We start from the raw sequence: 21,677 nt of genomic DNA, 5'->3' as shown, positions 1-21,677 counted from the left end.
ACGAGTGTTTCTATAACACGATAGAAACGCGGAGAACATGTTTTCTATTTCTTTTAGAAAATACCGCGGCGAAAAAAAGGAAAACAACTTGTTAACTTCGATTATCAAAATATAAATTCTCTTTGCTCGCGCCATCATTACGTCAACAGTTCGTGCTAGTTCTGTGTTTCTATCGAGTTACAGAAACACGATTTTTAACCAATCAGCGCGAATATTTTCTCAGGACTGTTTTCTAAATGATGATATTGCTCAATCTGTATTGCGGCCAGTGGTGAAATGCAACAAGCCAACACCTTGTCAGGTTTACTTCGACTGAAAGTTTGTAAGAGTTTGAAGCGAAAACGTGAAAGACGTTTGCATAACAGAGATGAAGCAAGCGAAATTACGAGCTGATAAACAAACTAAGTGGATAATAATTGTTCAATTCTGTGAGGATATGCAGCGTGTAAGACTTAACTCTTAAGTGACTGAGTTAACTTTTGGCTTGAGACTGGAGGACGTCCGAACATAGAGACGGTAATAAGCGGCAGATTGGACAAACACGAACTGATTGTAACATATTGGTCCACATTACCTGACATGCCCTTGTTAAGATACGGAATAGCATTGGCGCTGTTGTCCATCACACCAGCGATGTCAAAATGTGCCCAGTGTTTAGCCTCGACAAACTCCTACAAAAAAAGAATTCAGTTTATGAAGAGTTTAAGTTCCTGGCGGGTCCACACCAGCCTTTAGGTTGCCGCAAACCGACCTGCCTCAACAAAAATTGTATGTATGTACGTATGTAGTTCAGGTGCTGATCACCCCTGAAGCCAATATAGAACTCTACAATGAAGGAGCTGTTATCACGAATTACGTTGAGATACTACTCAGATCTTGAGTACATATGGAGTCTAATACAGGTCTGTTTCGTAGGCTAGCATGAAGCTAGCCCACTCATCAGTTAGTTTCCATATACACGGAAGCCTACGTATGTATGTAGGAACGTTTGACTGCTTCACGTCAAAGGAGTAGTTTGACATTTCGATAATGAGTGCAAAGTACCACAAAGTAAAGAACGTTGAGTAAATTTAACACAGGCATTACTCCCCTGCAAAACAAGCTGTTTTACCAAACTGCCACGATTTCCTTTCTATTCTAAATTGTGAGAGGAACTGAGGCCTAAACAGTGCACTACACTCAGATGGACGGGTCCAATTCTAGGCTGCCTGACCGGGGACATTGTGTTGTTTTCTTGGCGAAGGGACTTCGCTCGCACAGTGCCTCTCTTCACCCAGTTTCGCGAAAATATGCTCTGATATTTGTCCGCGGACATAATCTGTTCGAATCTGTTCCGAGAAGCATAGCTCGAGGAAAAGTGTGAGCTTCAAGGAACAGATAATGTCCAAGGACAAATATCCAAGCATATTTTCGCGTCAAATGGAGGCTATTGTGTTTAGTATCCTTCAAATGTTTATGGCAACACGCCTTGTTTTAAAAATTGGGGAATGTCCAAGTGATATTCCTCAGTTTTAGCAGGGGCAAATCCAGTCACATGACGCGTTTAGACCAATGGCGCGCGAGCGAAAATATTTGATGGATTATGAAAATAAATACCAGCGATTTTATGCTGGGGGTGACTGTGCGATAGACTTGTATCCCATCCGGGGAGTGGAAATCCTTGTAGTCGCTTCATGCTAATGTAACCGGAGACAAGCGCCAACCGGCTGATAGTTTACTTTACTCGAACGCAGAGCTCTGTTTAACGTGACGTTAAAAGCCAGTTTCATTTTCCTGGCATGATGTAATATTAACACTGATCCTAGAGCAGGAACCATAATGTACGCCTAACACGCGGCTCAAACAAAGGATTTGGCCTACAATCCAATCTTGGTGGCTTTGGTAATGATTTAATCGATTTAAGGTCGTGTTCTATTGGGATCAACCGTTTCCAGCTGGTTGGGATTTTTCGTGTTGTATTGGGGTAACTGAAAACCGTTTTCGGTTGGTTTGGTTGATCAACTTTTTCAACCGGCCTCAAACCAGGTTGAAACGGTTGGAAAAGCATTTGCGTGATTATGTCGCGTGATTGTAGCTCGCGTAAGGACTATTCTCAGGAGTTACTGCGTTTCAACCTAAAACGGTTGGAAAAGTGTTCTACTGAAAAACGTCAACCATATCATGCCAACCCGGTCGCAGTTGAAACGGTTGATCCCAATAGAGCACCACCTAAGAGTTGTTACCTTGAGAAAGGCTGCTGCAGTACACGACCCAGCTGACCTTCAAACCAAAATGGGAAGTATTTGATGTCAAAAACAGCAAAAAACGTAAGCAACTACGGTCTAGTTTTAGGCTCGTGTCATTACGTTTTATTTAGTCGCGCTATTATTTAGTAGATCTCTAAATTTTTCTACCCATCTAATTCGTTACGCCTCGAATCTTCTTTCACACACTACCAATTCATTAATACATACTATAATGTCCTATTAATGACGTCATTACAACTGAGACACGCATTTGAACACGCTCCATCTTGTTGAGTTCTGTTTCTCCTCGGCGCATTAACTCCATATTGCACGTCCACTTTCCTTTCTCTCCTTCCTCGCCATCTCCGATATGCTGTTATTCTCAAGTTTCCTGTCCCCGTCTCTTCACTCCAAATCCTCTCCCTCTTTTCTTCCACGTTCTCCCTATCGCCATCTTAGACTTCACTTACCTCTTCTTGCCTGTGTTTCTTAAATCAGCAACATCGGACTCTATCTGTTCAGTGTAGTGCTTGTAAAATGGCATACGCCACATTCTCTCCCCACAGTCAAACCCGGCCTAAACATAAACCAAACAAGAAAAACAGACTAAAAACTGGATCCTGGAATCAAGAGGGAGACATCCCCTTCTAATTGTGCAAAAAGACGGGAGTGAATCATCAGGGCCAACCCTTTGACCTCCCCAAAGATTATGATCTGAAATCAGTCAAGGTAGTGCTGCATGCATGTAACAAAACAGTAGTCCTTACCTGAAAAATACAATGCCACAATGTCGGTGAGTTGGTAAAGACGCCTGCTGCTCCCTGCCCCAAGGCGATATCTATCGCTCCTGTAATATAATAAGCATTTGCAACTAGCTTAATGATTGAATTAAATTGTAAATCACTACCCGAAAAATGATAGGATGACTGACATTCGATGGGTTCGGCTTAAACTGCAAACATTCTTATTCTCACAGTTTCACCTGACAATTCAGTACACGATAAAAATACGACATCGTGAGGAGAAACAATCTCATTACAAGCTATAGAGAACCCTGAAAACATGCGACTGTAGAGTCCTGAAACAACTATCTTTTTCGATCGGAAATTCAAACTTTCAATTGACCTGGTAAGAAAAGAATCACTAAAAATAAACAACCGGAATTATTAATTGTAGCCTTAGAAGTCATCTAAGTATAACGCGATTTGGTCTGCTACGCTCGGCTGAACTGGGAAATTCCTGAGTGTAAAGAGAGCACGTTAAGAACCATGGAATAGTTACCGGTCAGTGTAGCAGCGTCGATGATGGCAAGAGGATTAAGTTTATTTGCATAACAAAGAGCGTCGGCGAGAATTAGTCTTCCCTCTGCATCTGTGTTGTCGATCTGCGAGAAAACTTTTATTAATTTTACCAATAAAAATAAGGCAGAAGAACGTGTTTAAGTCACAAAATAATAATAATAATAATAATAATAATAATAATGATAATAAATAATAATAATAATAACAGCTTGCAACAATTTCATAAAATACATCAGGAAAAAATTACAAAAAAACTTAAGCGATGACGACGGCGACCCCGAGGACAACGCCTGGTAAAAAACGAATTATATTTTACCTTCGAATTTCGCAATTGTCTAGATCATTTCAGTGCGTTTATTGGTCTCAGAACTGTTCAAGCTAAATATGTAACGCCAGCGTTCAATTTCAAATGAAAATACGAAAAATTGGCCGCCGTCGTTCGCGTTCTGCAAAACACGCAGAACTTAGTCATTTCATGTTGTTCTTGTGCAGAGGACGGCAGAGAAATGTACACAGATTTATAACGCACGTGCACAGCCATCATTAAACCTTTTGTTTCGTGACGTTCTTGTTGCCGTTGCCGTCGTGGTTTGCTAAGCTCTCTATTAATACGTCAGTGAAAACGACCTGACAGGTAGTCACTTAGTCCGTAATACAAACATAGAAAGTCTCTTTCATACTGGTTTTCACACCTTCCCAACAGCAAATGACAGGAGAATTTTACAACAAATCACGACAAGTTCACTTGGGATGTTGCCTTTCAGCTTTAAGCGCATAACGTTTCTGCCCATACAGACTGTTTTATGTTTACAATACAGCGTGCTTGTCACTAACCTCAATAGTCTTTCCATTCATTGCAGTGACGACATCTCCAGGTTTGTTAGCACTTCCAGATGGCATATTCTCGCACAGTGGCACAAGAGCCGTGACATTGATTGGCACTTTAAGCCTTGCTATGGCTTCAAAAGCTGCGCTGACTGTAGCGGCTCCACCCATGTCACCTTTCATCAGTCCCATCCCAGCTGCTGGCTTGATGCTAATACCGCCACTAAAAATACAAACAAGCAATTGATGCTATCGTAAATTTAACAAATCGAAATGTGGTTTAGCATGGTCTGTACTCTTATCGACAAAGATACGCGTTATCACAGTGGTCAAAATGTTGTGGACTCACGAGGCGCAGCTGAGTGATGACGCGTATCGTCGATAAGAGTAGACCACGCTAAACCACATTTCGCCTTGTTTTTTGCCAAAATATCAACGTCAAAGAAAATGGTTTTTCAGAGCGCGAGGTGGAAAAGGCATTGCGTGACACATTGACGCGAGTAGCGTTGTCTGGACTCTTATCGACAAGAACAAATTAGCCAATCAGATTGCGAGAATAGTAGCAATTGTGGTAAAAAACGATTTTGATTATCCCTATTTTTCTTTATATTTTGGACAGCACAAATTCCAAACTTTTTAAGTTGAACAGGATTCTCAATAAACTTTTACCAACCGTTGCATTTTTGCAGGAGACACGAACAGGGTAAAAGTAGATTGTTCTCCTCGTTGGATGGGATAACAGTGCCCTGATTGCAAGTCACCCCTACCATTTGTCCAGTTGCCAAAAGACCTTGCATGCAATTAGAAATGCAATATTATATACTCTTGGATGGGGTGCTGGTCAGACTGAAGCCAGGCAAGCTTCAGGCCCGTGATCTAGATCAACACACCAACACACTGAACACATGGCCATGGTGCCTCCCATAATCAGCTCACATTCTACAGCTAAATATTCCTCTGTAAAATCACGCATCTGGGAAAATCTACAGGTACATGTAGGTAAAGAATAAGATAATCAGTTTATATTAATAGGTGAAGTCAATTTTAGAATCACATACCTGTCAAATGTTACACCTGCAAGATAAGAAGAGCTATGAGATATCAACAAACTAAACACAATGACCAGTCAACTATCTGTCAAACACTCCATACCATACAGTCAATAATCATCTAATATCACTACCACTAATAACGTCTGTAAATATACTAATAAAAAGCTGATAAGTGGCATCAGTTGAGTGGATGACAATACTCTCTCTGCACTATCTTAGTACAAATTATAGACTGGAAGTCACTATTAACATGTCAAAGGCACATGCCACTTGATCGAGCTTACACTGACCTTTTCCTACAAAAATTAAAGGTGGTGAATTGCTTTCCTTCGCACCAGAATACTTCATTTCCAAGAATACACTTGGTTCTCTTGAGCCCTTGCCAACACTAAGAAAAGCACCCATCTTTTGCTGCTCAGCCCAACTCTGGTCTCTTGTGTTAAGAAAAGAAGAGAGACATAAAGCAGAAGACAAGGAGATTATACTTTGTGCATACAAAATATAACCTGTCATAGTGGATAGTAAAAATTAACGTGTACATGCAAAAGGCCAGAGATGGGAGAAATGATCATAGTAGGAGAGCAAAGTAATTAAAGTGCTTGAAGGCACATTCAAAGCATATATTTCACAAGAAAATGAGATCACACCCTCCAATTATCACTTGCTTTTTATGTCCTCTGTGCTCCTGAATTGTATTTATTATATAAATTATTATGAAGCTAATTTGCACAAAGAGCAATCAGTATTTAATTTATCCAGCCTGATATACCATCAGCGTGTTATCAATCAGATGCAACAGGAATGTAGAAAATGATAGTCCTATTACCACATGGAAAAACCTTATATTTTAACATTTAGCAACATATTATACGTAGAACATTGTCGTACACGGTACCTAGCAAACACTTGCACATTTTCAATATCAGAGAGCCTTTGAGTGAGTGTTTCAGCAAAAATTGTTGGTGTCATAAGGTTTGATGGAGTTTCCATAAGCTCTCTGGCAAAATTTTGTGCTCCAGATAACAATAGCCCATCTTGCCAAAGTTTACGCCAGGTATGTAAATGAGTTTTCTCCTCATTACTGCAAAAATAAGTAAACAAATTACTAAAAATAGATTAATTGTTTATTGGGCAGTAGATTTACTAGGTTAAGTCTGTGTGAACGTCAAAATGGTACATACATGTACCGCCGCCTTATCCAGGTTTCCCTGGCATTAAGTGACTAGGAATATATCAGCCCTCCCCTGGATAGGATGTTATTCAATCACAGGGAAAGCACTGTAAGAGAGAGGCACTTTTTTTCACCAAGAACACATAGTGCAGTGAACTCAGCTGGTACAGCATTGTTTCTTAACATTCGCTAAGCTTGATGCAAATTTAAATGAAAGCCATTAACCTGATACATACATGAGAGACCTTCACCCTAAATTACAGCCAGATAAGTTTTGCTTCATTTTTGCTTCATTCGACCAAATTTAAGATTTACAAAAATTTGGTTGCTTTATGGCTCTACCTGGTGAGGTTGGTGACCTAAAATTCAACCTAAATTTCTTTGGCTCGGGCAGTTTGGTTCATTTTTGGTCACTCTTTGGCTCTCTGTGCAGATTTAAGGCCTTAGTTGCACCCTATTTAGGTTCATTAGAACTATAGAATTTTGTATGGATGAGATTGCATTGTTTCAAGTCTGCAGTGCTTAGAGAAGACAGATTAAATAACAATTGAGTTAACCAGATGCATAAATTTACCTCCGTAAATTACTTTCATTTACATGCTCGTGAAGTCGAAGATCCACTTGTAATTTTTTGTCAGATTTCAGGGTGTCATAGCTGAACAGCGCAAGGCCAGCACCTTCAGCTGCCGCTGTAAAAGAAGTGCAAGATTGTAGCATATAAGTTTACCTTTTATGTTAAATTCAATGCTTATAGTAATTTGTTCCTAACAGCACTAACAGTCAATAAATAAATTTCAAGTTTCTTTTAATTTGTAATTAGTACACATTGACTTTGACACATACTCATATAATGTTAGTCAAAATATTAGCGTACAAAATACTAGACAATCCAAGTCGAGGAAATGGAAGGTGCCGCTTAATAGGGGTTCATGAGGAATTAGCATGAGCCTTCTACAAACTTCAATTTATTCAAGTACAAACAGGCTTTTATCTAATTAAGGCATGCAAATTAGACAATAAAAACGTTTGTTTGAATATTTTTATCAGTGGTCACTTTCTATTTCAGACTCTCATTTGTCACTGCCTTTCCAAACAAAGCCAAACTGTATGTATTACATTATATTTGGGAGGCCACCTAAGTTAATAGGGGAAAGGAAAATAGAAAACCCTCATTAGGATGACCAAAACATGGCCATAGCCACTTAATATACAGAGGTGGTTGGTTGATAGGGGTTTTATTTACAGTAGTTTACTGACATCAATTTCATTTAGTTTTTAAAAAAGACTATACCAAAGAGACACTATACCATAGAGTTGAAGAGTGGCTAAATGTACTATGTAACTATACAGGAGGTGATTACAACTGCAAGTTCTAAATGAGAGCTTTAAAATGTGGGGCCAAGGGGGCCTAATTATATTTAGGCATTTACAGTACATGTGTTGGAAAGGAATATACATGTACTTATTGACAGCCCCTGGTCCTCCAGGTTGGGGGTTGGGCGGCGGGCTGATAACCCGCTCCCGGAAAAAGAAACATATTACAGAAACTGAAACTAGAATTACCACTGTGCCCTATCGGGAAGCAGGGGTACAAGATGCTAACACCCGGTTGGAGCAACGTGCAAAGCAGAGAATGACACATAAACCACCGATGAAATTGCTGTCGCCAAAAGCGTGTGTGAAGATCGGGCAATGGAATGTAAGGACATTGTTTGAGACTGGTAAGTGTGCTCAGGTGATCAAGGAGATGCAAAGATATGGTATTAGTATTCTGGGAGTAAGTGAAATGAGATGGAGCTTTTGTGGGAAGTTGAGGATAGCTACAGGAGAAACTGTGCTGTACTCAGGAATGGATGAAGGTGAAAATCATGAGAGAGGAGTTGGCTTCATTCTGTCTAAAGAAACTGCACAATGCCTGCTGGAATGGCAACCAGTGTCTGAGAGGATAATCAGAGCCAGGTTCAACTCAAGGTGGCAGCAGGTCACCATATTGCAATGCTATGCCCCAACAAATGAGGCAGCAGAGGAGGTGAAGGACAATTTCTATGACCAGCTACAGATGGTTTTGGAGCAGGTGCCATGCAGAGATGTGAAGATCGTCATGGGAGATATGAATGCTAAGGTGGGGATGGACAATACAGGCAGAGAGGAGGTGATGGGTAAACATGGGGCAAGAGCTGAGATGAATGAAAATGGTGAGAGGTGGGTGGACTTCTGTTAGGCAAATGAGCTGGTAATCGGTGGAATGCTGTTCCCCCATAAGGAGTGTCACAAGAGGACATGGAGGTCTCCTGACGGTGTTATTGTGAACCAGATCGACCACCTGGCTTTTAGCAGGAGATGGAGGAGTTCACTGCCAAACGTTCGCATGTTGCGTGGGGCAGATGTTGGGTCAGACCACCATCTGTTGATGGCAAAAGTCAGGTTAAAGATTGCCAAAGTGAGAAAAGGGGAAAGTGGCCGAGTGTGTTTCGAGGTCAGCAAACTGAAAGACTTGGAGGTTAGGAACGCATTCAAGCTAGCGCTGCACAACAGATTTGAGGATCTACAGCAGTTGATGGAGGAGGGGGAGGTGCCAGTGGATGATGAATGGAGGCTTATTGAACAAGGTTATGTGAGACGTGCGAGCAGGTGCTGGGTAGGGCAAAGGCAAACAGGAAGGTGTGGATCAGCAAGGAGACTTGGGAGGTAATCAAGCAGCAAAAAGTGGCAAAAAACACCATGAACATGGCCAGAACGAGAATGCAGAAGAGAGATGCAAACAAAAGGTACCAAGAGCTTAATAGGGAGGTGAAGAGGAGGTGCAGGAGAGACAGGAGGGTGTATGTGGAATCAGAAGCTGAAAGAGCTGAGGAGGCTGGAAAGAGAGGTGATGCAAGGACTTTGTACGAAATCACCAGAAAGTTAAGTGGGAGGTTCCAGAATACATGTAAGCCAGTGAGAAACGAGGCAGGCATGTTGCTCAGGTCAGCAGAGGAGGAGATGCAACACTGGAGGGAGCACTTTCAAACAGTGCTTAACCATGAAGAGCCGCTCAACCCCCCAGAGGTGGAGCCAAATAATGAGCTTAACATCAGGACAGGTCGTATCACACGTATTGAAATCAAGAATGCTATAAAGAAGTTAAAAAATGGTAAGGCTGCAGGATGTGACAATATACCGCCAGAGGCAATTAAGGTGGGAGGGGACACATCAGAGGAGGTTCTTTTGGACCTCTGGAACAGGATATGGAGGGAGGAAAAGATACCAGAGGAGTGGAAGAAGGGTCTGATAATCAAGCTGCCCAAGAAAGGTGATCTGAGCTACTGTAAAAACTGGCGTGGCATCATGTTGCTGAACATGGCAAGTAAGGTGTTTTGCAGAGTGATCCTGGAGCGCATCAAGATCGCGCTGGATGAAAATTTAAGAAAGGAACAGACGGGTTTCCGAGCCGATCGAAGCTGTACGCATCAAATAGCAACACTGCAAATTATTGTGGAACAGAGCATCGAGTGGCAGTCCTCCTTGTATATCAACTTTATAGATTTCGAAAAGGCCTTTGATAGTATCAGCAGAGAGGTTTTGTGGAGGTTGTTGTGGCACTACGGGATGCCTGACAAGGTGGTCACCATCATCAGAGCTCTCTATGAAGGTTTTTCTGCACAAGTGGTACACAATGGACAGAGGACCCAACCATTGAATATGAGGACCGGTGTAAGACAAGGCTGCCTGCTATCTCCCCTGCTGTTTCTGGTTGCCTTCGACTGGGTGACAACGACAGCCTTTGACAGGAAGAGAGGTATTCAGTGGACCTTTACAACATCCTTAGAAGATCTTGACTTTGCCGAAGATCTGGCCCTGCTATTGCACAGAATTCAAGATATGAGGGATAAGACACGGGCCTTGGAGGTGCAAGGTGTGAAGGTATGCCTGAAGATCAATGCCACCAAGACAAAGTTGATGCGTATTGGTACCAAACATGGCCATGGTATGTTGGTTGCAGGGGGGCGGATTGAGGAAGTGGATGAGTTCACATACCTTGGGAGCATTGTAAGCAGAAGGGAAGCACTGATGAGGACATTCAGGCACGAATTGGAAAGGCTAGACAGGTATTTGCGATGCTGGGACCAATATGGCGATCCACAGCACTAACAACCAAGACCAAGCTGAGAGTCTTTGGGTCAAATGTGAAGGCAGTGCTCTTGTATGGTTCTGAAACTTGGAGGCTAACTAAGGGATTGGAGCAGAAGTTGCAAGTGTTCATCAATAAGAGCCTGAGGAACATCTTGTGGATTTGGTGGCCTAGAAAAATCAGCAACAAGGAGCTTTGGAGACAAACAGGGCAGCGACCGATAGAGCAAGAGATAAGACAAAGAGCTTGGGGCTGGATCGGCCACACGTTGAGGAGACCAGATGGACATGTAGTCAAGAGGGCACTGGAGTGGAACCCACAGGGGAAGCGAAAGAGAGGGAGACCCCAGCACACCTGGCGACATACAAGAATGGCAGAGTTGGAGAGGAAACATCTCGCGTGGAATGTGGCAAAGTGCACTGCACAAAATAGGGTTAGGTGGCGTGCTCTAGTTGAGGACCTATGTTCCATTAGGAACGAAGAGGAATAAGTAAGTAAGTATTGACTGAGTGGGCCGGGGTGGGGAGGGGGGTACTGTCATGTATGGGCTATATAGGTATGTGCTGCTGTGAAGGGTATGGTTTTCAAGCAGTTTACTCTAGAATCGTGTATATAAATCAGAGCATTTGGGTCTAGAATAGGGCATCATTTTTCATGCAACTGACCAGTTGGTTGAGGATTTTATCTAGACTAAGGAAACCAGGAATTGCCACTCAAAAATAAAAAAAAGTCAAACTGGTAAGTTTAAATTTACACAAATAAGCCTTTACAGTGTCGATAGATGGGGGGATTTGGGGAGTTCACTCTAATATAGGGTAGCAAAATTCAGCTGAACTAGCTCTGGTTTAGACCAAGGGTTCCAGGGTCCCAGCAGCACATCCCCACCCAGAAATTCCCCAGGTACCCCCCTGGGTGAGTGGGAGGGCTGGACAGGAAAATATTTGGCTCGAGGTCAGTACGTCCTGACTGAGAGTCAAATAGTTTCCCATCTGGCCCGACCTAACTCAGTAAATAAGCATTCTATCATATATTATGACCATATAGTGGTGAAAATTTTGAAAATTCTGTTTGAACCTAAATAGAAAGTGACTACATAACATCAGGCGGCTGCACGCAGGACATCTACAAAAAAAAATCCACACTAAAAAGCTTCTTATTTATTCATTCGCTTAGGAATCCGGGAAGAAACTCACAATTCATTGATTTGAAAAACATGACTGAGTTTCTCATTTCTGTTTTTCTCTAAATTAAAAGTACCCAAATTTCTTAAAATATTATTCTTTCAAATATTAACATGGGTTGTGAAAGTATGAATTGGACAAGTTACTGAGAGTCAGAAAAATCATTCAATAGCCATAAAGCTGTAATGTCTAAAAAGCCAACAGAAAGTTGATATAAAGCTGTCAAAAATATGTCAAAACCATCAAAAACTTAGCGAGCAACTAAAGTTCACTCCACACTTCACTGAGATTGTTTACTAATCTTCTTCATCTGAAGACTCAATAAAATGTCTGTGTCATTTCAAGCTATTTGTCAAACTCTCAGATCATCTTAAACAAGGGAGAACCAGTGACTGAATATTAATTACACCAACGTTGGCTCAGGCTCCAGCTACAACTGCATGGGTTTGCTGACCTTGCTGTGTAGTAATTACACCAACAGGAACAACAGAGTTTTACAGTGTATTATCTGTATGAATTGTGTGCCAACCTGAATGAACTTGTGTTTGGACTCAAAGAACACTTGATCCTGATGTACATAAGGTATGTTTGTGATTTTTCTGGCATCTCCAACTTCTCTCAGAAGAAAACAACTTCTCCTTGAAGAAAACATTCATTTCGTACTTTGTTTTCTTCACGGTGTTTTCTTGCTTTTGACCCACACGTATGATAAATTTTTTGATGCTTTTTACTGAAAGAAGTTTCTTCTCAAGACTGTTTAGTTGTTCAGTCCAAAAGTTCATTTTTTTCTTAACAGTGTTTGCTTGCTGTTGGCTTCTGATAAAGTTGTGAACTTCTGCAGTTGTAAGGAGTGTTAAAAATGTTAAATGTTAAAAAAAACGTATTGTAGGTAAGTTCATCGTAAGTATTGTAAAGTAAGTAGTTTACTGTAATTAATGTATCACAGGTAAATTTATTGTAAGTATTGTATTGTGACTAGTTTATTGTAATTATGTATTGTATGTGAGCTTTTTCAAAATAAAAAGTCAAAAACAAAAGAGTGTTGACTTTCTTTCCGTGCTTTTGGAGTAAGTTGGCGACTGAAGTAGTTCTGCATAGGACAGTTTGCCATGATGGTAAAATTCACTGTTAGAATGTTCACTTTCATTATATACTCACATTGAAGAAAAAAGAATTTTGCATTCACATCATTAACTCACATAGATTGTGCCAAACGCATCTCTAGTAGGGCTGTACGCATTTCTAGAAGGGCCGTACGCGTTTTTCCAGCCCTATCACTTTGAAGTGCACAGCCTTCATACGGAACAGGACCTTTGATCTTATGGCTTTCCAAGGAAATAGCACACGGGGCCGTACGGGTCATATGATAAGATCACTTATGTGGCAAAAATGAGTTAAAAAATTAAAAATAAAATGGGGCAAAAGTTATCTTTGTTTGGTTTTTTACCACAGTCATGGTCTGGTGGCACACTCTTGTTATGATCTAATGTTAGCATACTGTGTCTCTTCTCTCTCCCAGCAAGTCACTTACATATGGCCCCACCTACCCCCAGTGAGTAACCTTCACCTGTAAAGTTGCGATGTACATTTACTGCCCCCCAACCCTCTTTCAAAGTTTCACCATGGCAGAGGGAAGAGATATAATAATAAAAAATAATATAATAATAAAGTGTATTATCGTTTGTCTCACGATGTAGTCACTTGAGATGTAGATCGCGACGTTTCGACTGCTTACTGCTAGTCTTCTTCAGACGATAAGGTCGACTGATTGCACGGTATCATTTATATCACAAAGGTCGGCTGTGATTGGTGCATTTCGATCCTCCTATTGTTCCATTGTTCTGGCGAGTAGCTGTTCCCTCAGTGGTCTGTTGTTGTACCGTTCTCCTGTTGTTGTGTTTCTTGATCGTGGGTATCCATGCTTCAGGAATTTCAATTCCACTATCCCTGTTGATGTTGTTAGGGTGAAGTCTTATGTGAATAGCTTCCTTGACCCTACGTGTGTACCAGTGAGGATCTCGATCAATAAACTTGACCTCATTCCAGATAGGATAGTGGCCGGTCTCATGGGTGTGTTCAGAAACGGCAGAGGTCTGGGTACGGGCGAGTCAGATATCCCTGTCGTGTTCTTTGATCCTCTCCTGCATAGATCTCCCTGTTTCCCCAATGTAGACTTTGCCGCACTCACAGGGAATCCTGTAGACAACACCATCTTGTTTAGCCGGGTTGACGGTGTCCTTTGGTCGCACTAAGTGTGACCGAAGTGTCGTGTCGGACTTAAAGACGGTGCGAATGCCTTGTTGTTCTAGGCAGCGGCGGAGAGACTCCGAAACTCCTTGGACATAAGGTAAAACGGCGGTGGATTTAAATTCAGCGACAGGCTCTCTTCTTGGGGTTGTTCGTGCCTTTGTGATCTTCTGTACAAAAGAGGAGGGATATCCGTTAGAAACAAGTACAGATGACAGATGTTTCTTCTCTCCAGCGATTACTGATGGTTTGGTGACAAGACGTTTAGCCCGGTCGTACAGACACTTCACAATACCGCGCTTTACTGACTGAGGGTGGTGTGAATCATACGCTAGGTACTGATCAGTATGTGTTGGTTTCCTGTAGACACTGGTGGTAAGGCGGCCATCAGGTTCTCTGTAAACTGACGTGTCGAGAAAGGTAATCTTGTTGTTGTTCTCGATCTCCATGGTGAAACAGATTGATGGTTGTTGACTGTTCAGGTGTTCAGGACCTTGACCTTGACCTTGACCTTGTTGCAGGAAGACGTCAACTCTATCCCGATCCAGGATGGTGAAAGTATCATCTATGTAGCGTTTCCAGATCTTAGGCTTGTAAGGTGCGGACTCTATTGCTTGTTCTTCAAATATCTCCATGTAGAGATTAGCAATAACCGCGGATACAGGGCTCCCCATGGCTGTGTCGCCTCGTTGTTCGTAAATCGATCCGTTGTACTGGAAGTACGTAGATCTTAATACGAAATTCAAGAGGTCCGCGATTTGAACTGGTGTAAGTGTTGTGCGGTCAGCCAGGCCTGCGTCGTTCTCCATTTTTTGTAGCGCGGCTTGGACGGCGCCCTCGATCGGTACGTTGGTAAACAGTGACTCTACGTCAAAAGACACCATGATCTCGTGGTCCTGGATCTCTTCACTGGCGATGGTGGAGGCGAAGTCAGTTGAGTTCTTCACTGTGAAGTTCGAGTTACCTGCAAGAGGAGATAATACATTAGCCAAGAAAGCAGACAGGTCGTATGCAAAGGTGTTGACACACGACACAATTGGCCTAAGCAGTGTGTCGGCCTTGTGGATCTTCGGCAAACCATAGATCCTAGGTGGTTGTTTGTGTCAACAACAAGATCGCCTTTCTCGACACGTCAGTTTACAGAGAACCTGATGGCTGCCTTACCACCAGTGTCTACAGGAAACCAACACATACTGATCAGTACCTAGCATATGATTCACACCACCCTCAGTCAGTAAAGCGCGGTATTGTGAAGTGTCTGTACGACCGGGCTAAACGTCTCGTCACCAAACCATCAGTAATCGCTGGAGAAAAGAAACATCTGTCATCTGTACTTGTTTCTAACGGATATCCCTCCTCTTTTGTACAGAAGATCACAAAGGCACGAACAACCCCAAGAAGAGAGCCTGTCGCTGAATTTAAATCCACCGCCGTTTTACCTTATGTCCAAGGAGTTTCGGAGTCTCTCCGCCGCTGCCTAGAACAACAAGGCATTCGCACCGTCTTTAAGTCCGACACGAAACTTCGGTCACACTTAGTGCGACCAAAGGACACCGTCAACCCGGCTAAACAAGATGGTGTTGTCTACAGGATTCCCTGTGAGTACGGCAAAGTCTACATTGGGGAAACAGGGAGATCTATGCAGGAGAGGATCAAAGAACACGACAGGGATATCTGACTCGCCCGTACCCAGACCTCAGCCGTTTCTGAACACACCCACGAGACCGGCCACTATCCTATCTGGAATGAGGTCAAGTTTATTGATCGAGATCCTCACTGGTACACACGTAGGGTCAAGGAAGCTATTCACATAAGACTTCACCCTAACAACATCAACAGGGATAGTGGAATTGAAATTCCTGAAGCATGGATACCCACGATCAAGAAACACAACAACAGGAGAACGGTACAACAACAGACCACTGAGGGAACAGCTACTCGCCAGAACAATGGAACAATAGGAGGATCGAAATGCACCAATCACAGCCGTCCTTTGTGATATAAATGATACCGTGCAATCAGTCGACCTTATCGCCTGAAGAAGACTAGCAGTAAGCAGTCGAAACGTCGCGATCTACATCTCAAGTGACTACATCGTGAGACAAACGATAATACACTTTATTATTGCATCTACCACAATGAATAACAACAACCTTTTCCTCGACAATAATAATATAAATAATAAATAATAAATTTAATATTTTAAGAGGAGGTCTCCAATCACCTAGAGGTGGTTTTCAGGAGCGTTCTAAAATATACATTAAATGTCTAAAATACAGAAGTAATAAAAGCTTAAAACTTAAAACTACAACTGCACGTAAGGTTTAAAACTAGAACTAAGATTAAAAATACTACACAACTGGTACATGTAACAAACTAAAGGCTAAAAATGGTTAAGTGAAAAAAAGTAAAAGATCATGATAGATTGAGTTATTTTGTGTTCAAAAGCTGCAACTCTTTACCTTGAGGATCTGAAAATGTGTCTACTTCAACTGTCTGAACTCCACAATCCCTTAGAACCTTGACACCAACTGAAAAGAAACATCAGCCTGACAGTTGGGACATATACTTCAGAAAGAAATTTCATACCAAGTTTCAATTTTAGAAACAAAGTTTACTTCCTAGCCAGTCACAATACAGCCAATAGAATTATATTGTCATTTGATACAACAGAAAAAAATATATATATATAACCCTGATTACTATTTAGAGTGGATTTGAAACAAGAACATTAGAACCAGAACAGGAATCAGATCTTGAATTTGTTAAATATGCAAGAAATAACCTTTTCAGAGGAAACACTGGCTAACTACAATGAAAAAAAAACACTGTGTAATCAGTTTAATCTTGTTCATACACCTGTAGATACTACATGTACACGACCATGCAGGGGTGTGAAAATTTTATCTTCAAGTGCCGATGCTCTCACAAGTGAGTGTAGTGGATGAGAGATATCATGAACATGGGAAGATAAAATTCATATCCCCCAGAGGTAATGTAATCTTCCGTTTATTATAACATACACTATGGATGAAACATGCAAATTTAAGTTATCGCAATTACTTGAGGACAGGACTGTAAATGAAATCAGTATATAAATCAATATTATTAATTTATTGACAGCCATTTTACAAAACGCCTAATTATTGCTTCTCAAGAGAATGCAGTTATTTTCTGTGTTAAAAAATTTTAATGAGACCAACAACTGCATGACCTCATGCTTGAATGAAAAGCTCTGACTGATACCATTGGTTGACATGTCCATAACCAAGACATCAGCTGGTATTCTCACATGTAAAACGATAATATCTAACATCACATGACGAAGAAATCAATTTTTAAGAACAAGAAAAATCCTGGTATTTCATCAATATACCTAGATATAATAAGACAACAAAATATGAAACAGCTTATTGTGTTTCTGTTCGCGACCTGAATCAATCATTGATTGTGTATATCTTTCCAAGTTCCTGCCCAGTACCAGTTCAGGATTTCATTTTGAATTCACTCTACAACTAAATAACCACCATTGCTGTCTTGATGTAACTCTTCGTTATAAAGAAGACTAAACTTCACCTCCTGATGCTTGCCTACAGTTGCCACTACATTGACTTTCTTCACTTGTCTCAGTGTTTGATTCAATGTCTTTCTTGCCAAGACCAACAACAACAACACATGCATAATCCTAGGGTAGAAAAAGTATCAACTCAGTGACAACTTTTATTAGTATCACCCAACTAGTGGACTAATGCAAATCCTACATTTTAATTGCCTCCGCTACTAGAGGACTATTAGAAATAGCCCTCGAATAGCGAAATTGGCCCAATCGAGCGTGACACTTCCTTTTGCTTAATTTCCAAATAAATATTTCTTCAACTTGCATTTGCTAACTTTATTATTGCCTTTTCTGTCCCACTAGTTGGGTAATACTAAAAAAATTAGACCCAACACCATCAAGGGCAACAGGTCAATAGCCCATTTGGCTTCACCTCATGGGCTATTGACCTGTAGCCCTTGTGGGCTACGGGTCTAATTGAAGGGTTTTGTGCAAAAAGGGTGTATGTAGCATTTTGGGCCGATTTTTACTTTTTGCAGGATTGAGCTAATTTTTGGCAGACTGACTTGTTTTGACATGAAAAGCATCATTGTGTAATTGTTTTTCTTGATTTGCACTTCATTTTCAAGAAATAACGTATGCAAAAAAACTCAGTTTTCCGAGCGGCATCTTTTGGAGCGAATCCTTCCAAGGTGGATTTTGACACGGCGCAAACTTAACCGGTTACTTTCAACAGCTTCGACAGCACGGTTTTTTTTTAAATAGATGTTTTGATTTTTGAAAGAAGTAGAGAAATAGACCAGAAAAAAAATATATTGACCGACTTCGTATTGAACCGGTGTCACGACAAATAAACTCAAATCCGGCCCGTTCAGCGCCTATATTCGCTTGCACTAACAAAGCAACGGTAAGAGAATTGCATAATTATATGAATAATAAAACTAGCGGCAAATACTACACTTCGGTGACTTCATCATTTAGCAAAACAAAGGTTTCTTTTGTTTTTTGCTCAACAAAAGATCTCCAAAAGATACCCTTGGAAAACTGAGTTTTTTTGCATACGTTATTTCCCAAAAACGAAGTGCAAATCAACAAAAACAACTACGCAATGATGCTTTTCATGTCAAAACAGGTCAGTCTGCCAAAAATTAGCTTGATCCTGCAAAAAATAAAAATCGGCCCAAAATGCTACATATGCCCTTTTTGCACGAAACCCTTCAATTGTTACTTAATCAGTGACACAGGCTTCTTGGTAAAAAGGCAGAGCAAACCTAGCAAGAGTCAAATCTACAACCTTCCACCTGTATTTTAGCATTTTGATAAAAATTTACAAAGTGTAGTCAGTAGTAAAAAGCTCTTAACAGTACAAACCTTATCAATACCGAAGTATGTTTTTGATTTGCCAGTCTTTCCCTCAAATCCAGACCTGATACAAAAAGATTACATTCAAAAGACACATTAAGCAAACATCACACTTTCTTACACTTCCCAAGAGAGTTGCCATTTTTCATCATACAAAACAACTTTACCTCACATGTTCCACAGCAACTTCCACAAAACTTTTTAATGGGATTGACCTTATACAACTAAACAAACGTCCTTCAAAACTTTTGGTAGCAATGAATATTACAAACTACATATACATACATCTCTACCAGATTATTTACTGAAATGTGATATTTTAAGCTTTAGAGCAAACTTTACACCCATTTTTTTTTTTTTTTTTTAAAGAATTCAATAGTTCAATTTTTAATTATTCAGTCGTCTGCATTTTGCCTTTATGATTCTCTCTATCCACTTTGGGTGAATTTGAGAAAAATTATTACAAAAATTAGCCATGTGAAATATGAATACCTGGTCTTCAAGGTTATGGGTAACAAACGACCCCTCTCCATTAAAATCCTTCTGTTACCTCGGGGGGGGGGGGGGGGTACTCCCTATACTGGCCTAAAACAGGGCAGGAAAAAAAATTCTGACATCCATTTGCTCAGTGGGCCAGTACATTTCAGTTTAACTAATTGAGATCAGTTTTTCATGCATCTCTCCTGTTATTGATCATGAATTTCGTCGTAACATTGTCAAAGTAGCTGTGGATCCATGAGGCGATAGCTGAGTGCATCCACAGACTACTTTGACTACAATGTTTGACTACATCCACAGACTACAATGTTATGATGAAATTCATTGTCAATAACAGGACAGACGCATGAAAAACTGATGTCAATTTGTTTTTTACGACAACAAATTGTCAAATTACCTGCTCTCGCTCCTTGACGCATTGCATAAATTATAAATTCATATGTCTGTCCGCTTATTGACAATGAAAACTAGCCAATGAGCATGCAAGAATTTCTGCAGTTAGCGTAAAATTTCAGTTGCCCCCACTAAAAAATGTCTTGCCCAGTAGGTGTGCGGTGTTCATGCCTTATCAATTAGGTACATCATTTACTAGGTACTGTCTATAATCAGTGATAGACTGTAACAAAATGAGCTTACTGGTACTAAACTGGGTGAAAGATACTGGACTATAACACAAATGGATGTATTTCAAATTAATCCATGCTACTAAGGCTAATTGCACTTGCCCACCAGACCACCAAACTTCCATTTTGACTTGCCCAGGAGCAAAAGTTACTTGCCCCAGGCAATCAGACCTGCGTTTTTCTCCTGCCCTGCCTATATAGGGAGGCTCTGTCCAAAAGAGGTATTTTTTCGAACCGATGCACCTTATGGCTGTATCGTTTAATTTATTAAGCACTTAAGACAACATTTTCTTTCTCGCCAATTTATTTATAAATACGGGCCAGTCGTGATTTCAAGCATGTGAAAGAGGTACCTTTTTGAATTAAAGGTATATGAAAGGGATACATTTTTGGTCAAAATGGTATACAAAAGGGTAAGGTATTGGACCTTGCACTAGAGCCTCTCCATATAAAACTTTGTCGAGTAACCCCCATGGGGTGTTACAGAAACTGGAAGCACTGAAAACAATACAACCCAAACTACAGGTGTTACTGCTGAGGAATTATATGGCCAAAGTGTACTGTAGAACAGGGAGGGTTGGGACAGCCTCGTGTGTGCCTATATGAGCATACAAGATCACCACATAATATTTCTACCAGATTGAAAACCACTACAAAATTCTCTGCTCTGAGGCACAATCCCATGAAAGTCAAGTTCGTACTAACAGTTACCTTCAAAGTGGTGATGGGATTAATGCGTACATGGTTTAAGTTTAGAACAAGTGACACAAGATGAACTTTTTGGCAAATGGGAGGCTTTAACTTTCGATATGTAACGCAAAGATCAGTTTGCAGGGCTGTCACACAACACATCCACGCCAGTCACGCTACACATTGAAACATGAACCACCCAGATAAAGAAAAAAATTATGAATGAATGAATCAGAATAATATCTATAGTCAATAGCATGCGTTAGTTTCTTACAGTTTGATCATTTCTTTGAGCCTTCCTGAAGTTCTTAAGTTGAAATTTTTAGCTGCATCGGTAAAGAAATTCTCTACTTCGCATTTGTCCGTGTCATTACGGCTGTCTACATCGTACACACCGAGAACAACTCCACGATCTATGACGGCCTAAAATAAGGTAAATAGAAAAAAATAAGCTGAACAAATTGACATTCAAACTTTTAAATTCTTTTCGAAGTACTAACCTTTGAACAAAATGCCCTGACCGTGGGTGAAAAATATCTGGAAGTGCGACCAAGCAATAGAGAAACAGCCGCCATCTTGAAACTTGCAAACTGGTTTCCAGACTTCATCGGACAGGACTTTTTCAACCTTCCTGCAGCCTCTTCCAGCCTCATAAATTTCATGTGGAAAGTAAACCTACTTACCGAAAGCAATTTGATCCGTAGCTGTTATGTGTCCGACTTGATTCTTTTAAATATAAACTCGATTTGTTAAAACAGTTGGATACGTGCTCTTCTTACAGATCTTAGGTCTCGTCCACACTACGCAGGAGAAATTTGAAAACGCAACTTTATTT

At 40.8% G+C, this 21,677-nt stretch overlaps 1 protein-coding gene across 1 annotated transcript in view; it reads right to left on the bottom strand.

Moving 5' to 3' along the window:
• The window catches only part of LOC110046831 (cytosol aminopeptidase-like), a 24,176-nt gene extending 2,499 nt beyond the window's left edge, over window positions 1-21,677 (bottom strand). The window contains exons 1-15 of the mRNA XM_020752546.2: window positions 21,343-21,677; window positions 21,117-21,265; window positions 19,041-19,095; window positions 17,690-17,798; window positions 16,576-16,644; window positions 7,149-7,263; window positions 6,299-6,484; window positions 5,694-5,836; window positions 5,410-5,425; window positions 4,361-4,574; window positions 3,507-3,609; window positions 2,993-3,072; window positions 2,696-2,802; window positions 2,223-2,259; window positions 575-671 (exon numbers count right to left, since the gene is read on the bottom strand). Of these exons, the coding sequence (XP_020608205.2) occupies window positions 575-671; window positions 2,223-2,259; window positions 2,696-2,802; window positions 2,993-3,072; window positions 3,507-3,609; window positions 4,361-4,574; window positions 5,410-5,425; window positions 5,694-5,836; window positions 6,299-6,484; window positions 7,149-7,263; window positions 16,576-16,644; window positions 17,690-17,798; window positions 19,041-19,095; window positions 21,117-21,265; window positions 21,343-21,504 (1,642 nt within the window). The 5' untranslated portion in view covers window positions 21,505-21,677. The remainder of the gene's footprint in view (window positions 1-574; window positions 672-2,222; window positions 2,260-2,695; window positions 2,803-2,992; window positions 3,073-3,506; window positions 3,610-4,360; window positions 4,575-5,409; window positions 5,426-5,693; window positions 5,837-6,298; window positions 6,485-7,148; window positions 7,264-16,575; window positions 16,645-17,689; window positions 17,799-19,040; window positions 19,096-21,116; window positions 21,266-21,342) is intronic.

The sequence above is a fragment of the Orbicella faveolata genome, unplaced genomic scaffold, assembly GCF_042242905.1.
Source record: "Orbicella faveolata isolate gen_17 unplaced genomic scaffold, um_ofav_v1 contig_1, whole genome shotgun sequence".
In the NCBI taxonomy this organism is placed as follows: domain Eukaryota; kingdom Metazoa; phylum Cnidaria; class Anthozoa; order Scleractinia; family Merulinidae; genus Orbicella; species Orbicella faveolata.
The sequence above is the reverse complement of the archived record's forward strand: the minus strand, read 5'-3'. Positions and strand labels throughout refer to the sequence as shown.